Raw genomic sequence first — 5,718 nt, 5'->3', positions numbered from 1 at the left:
CTGGGAAGAGGGGCCTGTTTGCTCACACTGCTTTGCTCTTGTCCTGCTTCAAACGCCAATAAAAGTCTCGGTTGCATCAGCTGGCCCTGGTCGTGTGTCAGTTCAGGGGGAGCTCAGGGAGAACAAACCCCAGCAGGGCTTCAGGAGGAGATGGGGGTTGGGAAGGTCCCCAAGACAGGGACCCTGTTTCACCCAAAGTTCCCTTCCTGCACTTCATGTGTTGGCAAACTGACCCGAGTCCCTTGGGAATCCTCAGTTCTCCTTCACCCTGAGGGTTTCCCCCAATCCAGAGGGAACCGTGGGAGTTGCAGACCCTCCTCCTGCTCTCCACGTGGAATCCTTGTCACGTCCAAGATCCCTGGAAAGGCAGGACCTGGAATTCCAGCTTTCCTGGGTGCTGAAGTAGAAGGTGCAGCCTGCCCTCCCCTGGCCAACGGGCAGATCAGGTGCCTTTTCCAACTGCAGACTCCCCCCCCAAAAAAAAAGACAAAAAAAAAGAAAAAAGAGACACAAATTTGTCAGTCACACAAATCACATCCCTGCTTCCTGCAGGGAACTCACAGGTGTGGCCTTGGAAACACAAAATGCCAGAAAGACACTAAAAAAAATAAAATAAAATAAATAAACGCACCTCCACCTGACCTGAAGGGTAATTTTATTGCTGATTATTTATAGTGCACAAGTGCAGAAATGAGCTGGAGATGAGGATTTTCAGAGAGATTTCACTTGGCCGCCTCGGAAAGAGAAACGTGGATTTAGGGAGCGGGCGAAGTTCCCGGTGCCCTGATCCTCCTGGGGAAAAGGGAAGGTTTGGGAAGGTTTGGGAAGGTTTGGGAGGGGGTGAAGCAGCCCCAGGAACGGTCACAGCCAGATGTCAGAGGTGCAGTCCCCCCCAGGGTAACGCATCTCGTGGGCCAGGCAGGGCCCGTCCGGCTCCTTCCCAAAATCCACCAGGAAGTTTTCGTTCACTGCCAGCCCCCCTCTCTCAGTGTCCACGTCGATCTGCAGCATCACAGAGCCTTCCCTGCCAAAGGGAAGGAGGGAACAGGCGGTGGGAGGAGCCGTGGCAGGTTAATTGGCTCGTTAATTAGCCCGTAATGGAGGCACCGAGGTTTCCTTACCGGAGAAGGTCTGGGTAGAACTGCTTGTCCCAGCCGCTGTACAGGGAGTTGGTGACGTACAACCTCCTCCCATCCAGGCTCAGCTGCAGCATCTGAGGCCCACCTGGAACCTTCTTGCCCTAAAATGAGCGCAGAACGAGGTTGCTCGAGGTGCCACATCCACCCCCTTCCCCAAAACACTTCCAGGGACGGTGATTCCACCACTGAACGAGGTTGCTCGAGGTGCCACATCCACCCCCTTTCCCCAAAACACTTCCAGGGACGGTGATTCCACCGCTGCCCAGCTTTGGTGGCCAACGGGTTTCAGTCAAGGCCACCTTCAGCCCTTCCACATCCCGAGACCTTCCACACAGGCAGCTGCCTCAGTGGGAATAACTCCAGCTCAGTGGTTGGGCTCCGTGGGCTCACAGGACTTCGCCAAAATTAATGATTTTACTACTTTTTTGGGTTTTTTTTTAACTGGAGAGGGAAGATTTAGGCTGGATATCAGGGATAAACCCTTCCCTGTGACGGTTGGTGAGGCCCAGGCGCCTGCCCAGGCCATAAAAGGTTTTAATTACCTTTAAATAATTGGGCATCTCCAGAAGGACTAAAACCAGCACGCTGGGCAAACTGACCTGGATGACAAAGGGCTCGGGCTGGCACTGCAGCTCCTTGTCCTCCAGCACGGTCACAGGGCCCCCCCTGCAGATGCTGCCCCCCAGGAACACCTGCAAGCAGGAAAGGGGTGAGAAACAGGCACCAGCCCCACCCCAGGAATGGGAGAGAATGAGGGGTAAAACCCTCCAGACAAAGAGAACTGTCATTTTTTAACTCCTCCTGGGAAAAGGAGGAGGAGGTGACACCCAGGGCTGGAGCCTCACCTGCCCCACCAGTTTGGGCCGGCGGGTGTCGGAGATGTCGTACTGCCGCACGTCCCCGTGCAGCCAGTTGCTGAAGTACAGGAACCTGTCGTCCAGGGAGATCAGGATGTCGGTGATGAGGCCTGCCAGGGGCAAATCCCACAGCCAAGTCAGGAGGATCGACAGCAAACCATCCCCCAAGTCCCGCCCTCTGCCCAAGAGCTCCGGTGGCAGCAGCTCCAAAACACACACGGACAAAGGACCACAACCCACCCTGCAATCCCAGGCTCTGCCAGCATTCCCAGGACATTCCCAAACACCCTGAGCTCAGGTTTAGAGTCCAAGGATTCTCCTGGAGAAAGTGACCTCAAGCACGGAGCAGGGTGGGGAGCAGAGCTCAACCTTCCGTCCGGTTACCCTGGAGGTGCCGCACAAAGAACCACCCTCTCCCCAAATTTGGTCTTTTTTTTGCCATTTAGGGACAAAATCAGGCAAAAAAAAGCTGCTGTGGAGCAGGGAACTGATGAGGAGAACACCCCAGCACGGTCCCACTAACCAGGCATGTCTGGGAGGAGCCAGCCCTGCACCTTCTTGGTGGGCACTTCAATCACCTTCTCCTCTGCCCAGTCCCCTTTCTGCGGGAGGGAACACAGGGTGATGTGGGGTGATGGCTCAAGGAGGGTAAAATGGCCTTAGGTGAGGGTGGGGAGGTTATTCCGTGGATGCCCCACCCCTGGGAGCGTTCCAGGCCAGGCTGGACGGAGCTCTGGAGCAGCCTGGGCTGGTGGGAGGTGTTGCTGTGTCACAGTTCTGATTTTAGCAAGAAATGTTGTCTTTCCTTTCCCCTTCCCCCTCCTGCCTGTGTGTGTGTTTATGGGCCATCAGATAAACAAAGGAGTTGGCCTGAGCCCTAAATGACCAGACATTAATCTCCTAGCAACCAAGGGGGAGGAATTGGGGAAAGGCCAGGGTGTGTGTATGGAAAATGTGGGGAGGAATTGGGAAAAGGCCAGGGTGTGTGTATGGAAACAGGTGGGGAGGAATTGGGGAAAGGCCAGGGTGTGTGTATGGAAAGGGGTGGGGAGGAATTGGGGAAAGGCCAGGGTGTGTGTATGGAAAGAGGTGGGGTTTGGGGGTTGGAGCTCAGCTCTGGAGCCGGAGGGGAGGCTGCAGCAAGCAGGAGAGACTGCCTGGTTTCTTCTTTTGTCTTTTCCTGTGGGAGAGGAGTTTGTGCTGCTGTCTCTCTGCACAGTTGTCGGCTGGTTGCAGGCTTGGTTTTCACCGCGAGACCTTCACCAACTGAGTTGTGAGTTTTTTCTTCCATTGGGAGAACTTTCTGTTTCCCTCCCCCTTCCCCCCCTCCTCCATCACCACCCGGGACAACCAGGGATCCCACAGCGCCGCCCGGTGACGGGGGCTGGACATTGCAAGTTCTGCATCTCCAGTGACCCAACGGCGCCCCCTGCTGACCGTGGCTGGAACTGCACCAAAGGGCGCTAAAAATTGAACTATTTGATTTTCTTTTTTTGCCGGTTTTATCGGTTTTGTCCTTGAAGGGGATTATTGGTGAGTATAGGGGTATTGCTTGGTTGTTTTACTTGTTTTTGGTGTTTTTTTTCCGTGTTCCTGTTAATACACACACCCTTTTATAAAGGGCTGTTATTTTTTTTCCCTTTTCCATAATTTGTTTTCCATCAATCGGAGCCTCTTAATTTCGGATTTATAATTGCTAGAAAAGGAAGTTTGGGTCTTTTTCTCCTAATCCATCCTCAGCAAAAGACCTTTGTCTCATTTAAACTGGGACATGCTGCCCTGAACAAGCCGCCCTTTAAGGTTGTGGGATCACTCCGACCCCGATTCCACCGTCCCATCCCATCCCCTCTCCCACCCCCAGGGTGCCCTGGCCTGGGGTGTTTTTTTCCCCTCCCCCTCCTGGAGGGGCTGACCCACCTGTGTCTTGTAGAAGCGATGCACAGCCCCACTCAGGGCGCACCCCACGAACCCCTCGGCCGCCGCCGGCTCGTGCAGGAACCGGATCTCCAGCGGGATGGATCCCTCTCCCAAATCCAGGGCCTGCAGCAGGACGTGGCTGCTCCAGTCCCACACGTTCACGTGGCGCCCGTAGTGCCCTGAGGGGCAGGAATAACTAAACCCTCTTATAGGGGAAAGTTTGAGGGAATAATTGTAGTTTTTAAGAGTTTTTTCCTCACCTTTCCCCACATCGGCAGGGTTGAATCCGTCCCTCAGGGCTTTGGGAACTCCCCACTCCGTGCTCAGCAGGACGTTGTGCCGGGGTTGGTACCAGAAGTCGTAGCCCAGGGAAGGGACCTTTCCCCCTCTCTCCCAGTTGCCTTTCACTTCGAAGGTCTCCCCGTCCAGCAGGATAAAACTCCCTGGCACAAAGGCCCCCCAAAAAATATTGTTGGCAGACGTTCCCACGGCTTTAAATAAGAGCAGTGATATTTAAATATTTAAATAGCTGTTTTTCTGAACGGTGCTGTAAAATGCAACCCCTACACTGGAAGGATATTTTGTGATTCTGGCTTTGCTTTCGCCCTTCAAGGAATGCTTTGTGATTCTGGTTTTGCCCCTTGTGGCCCTAAAGCAAACAAAATCCTGGATTTTTAAAGGCTTTTTATCGCGTTATCGTGAATTTTTTTAAGGTCCAGTTTGCTTCTGTTTCTGCTGAAATCCATCCCAGTAAATCCATCAGCCCTCTCTTAGGGGATATTTCAGTATATCTTAGAGAAGATCCTGGAGGATTCATTCACCTTGTCGCTCAGTATCCTTGAATCCTGGACATAATAATCACCTGCCCAAGGAGGTGTTTGCCCCCTGATCCAGCAGGAAAAGCCCTGGGAAATGGAAATGAAATCCCACCCCAACTACATTTCTTCTAATTCCTCCCAGCTCTCGGGTGGCTGAAAAGGCAACAAAATTTCCAGGCAGGAATCCCTGTGAGGTTTGGAAGTGGGAGGTGCAACCTGGGACAGCTCGAGGAGTGCGTTTGGAGGCAGATAAATGATTGTTCTGCGCCCTGAGATTTAAAAAGCTCTCCTGCTTTCGCAGCCTGGGCTCTGGGAGGTGGATCCTGCCGTGCCAGGAATCCTCTCCCGGAGCAAGGAAGGGGGAGCAGCACCTTTGCCGTTGCCAGCAGGGTCCCCCAGGCAGCTGATGAGGATGTCCCCAGTGCCCAGGCAGTGCGAGGTGTGAGGGTTGGCCACGTTCCCCTTCTGGAACAACTCCAGAGGCTCAACCACCTGCAATGGGATGCACAGAGAGGTCACCCCCTGCCCTGAGTGTGGGGCACCCACCGTGAAGCAAAGCCAAAGAATTACACAGGGAAATCTGGACATTCAGAGCCAGCCCTCTCTGCCAAACGAATCCTGGGTGAAAATCCAAGGAAATTTGAATCCAGCCCCCCGGAAAACACGGTCAGCTGAATGTGCCGTGTAGGGGTTTGCCTCTTGTGGTCAAAAACAGTGGCTTTGACTGAAATACTGCAGAGGCAGCTGAGGGACTTTTAAAATTAACTTAAAACCCACCACATTTGCTCGTGTTTCTTGGGGGACAACAGTTTGGCGTCAACAAACTGTGGGAGTTTCAAAATTCCTCCTGCCTGGCAAAGGTTTCCATGAATGTCCTGGAGGTTGGAATCCTTGGGAGTGCCCCCACCTCTTGGCCAAAACGGATGAGGAATAAAAAGGTGATTTAAAGCCCAACAATCCACCTTGTGGAGCCTGGGAGCCCTGGGG

The 5,718-nt window shown here is 53.6% G+C and overlaps 1 protein-coding gene across 1 annotated transcript in view; it reads right to left on the bottom strand.

Moving 5' to 3' along the window:
- Nucleotides 1-759: 759 nt before the first annotated feature.
- The window catches only part of LOC114073120 (methanethiol oxidase-like), a 7,503-nt gene continuing 2,544 nt past the window's right edge, over nucleotides 760-5,718 (bottom strand). Inside the window, exons 5-12 of the mRNA XM_027910910.1 lie at nucleotides 5,103-5,223; nucleotides 4,174-4,356; nucleotides 3,914-4,092; nucleotides 2,520-2,598; nucleotides 1,985-2,106; nucleotides 1,739-1,831; nucleotides 1,122-1,240; nucleotides 760-1,024 (exon numbers count right to left, since the gene is read on the bottom strand). Coding sequence (XP_027766711.1) covers nucleotides 862-1,024; nucleotides 1,122-1,240; nucleotides 1,739-1,831; nucleotides 1,985-2,106; nucleotides 2,520-2,598; nucleotides 3,914-4,092; nucleotides 4,174-4,356; nucleotides 5,103-5,223 — 1,059 coding nt within the window. The 3' untranslated portion in view covers nucleotides 760-861. The remainder of the gene's footprint in view (nucleotides 1,025-1,121; nucleotides 1,241-1,738; nucleotides 1,832-1,984; nucleotides 2,107-2,519; nucleotides 2,599-3,913; nucleotides 4,093-4,173; nucleotides 4,357-5,102; nucleotides 5,224-5,718) is intronic.

This window comes from Empidonax traillii, unplaced genomic scaffold (genome assembly GCF_003031625.1).
Source record: "Empidonax traillii isolate 1590-97213 ecotype Southwest subspecies unplaced genomic scaffold, ASM303162v1 scaffold5393:size14142, whole genome shotgun sequence".
NCBI classification, from domain to species: Eukaryota; Metazoa; Chordata; class Aves; order Passeriformes; family Tyrannidae; genus Empidonax; species Empidonax traillii.
This window is presented reverse-complemented; position numbering and strand designations above follow the sequence as displayed.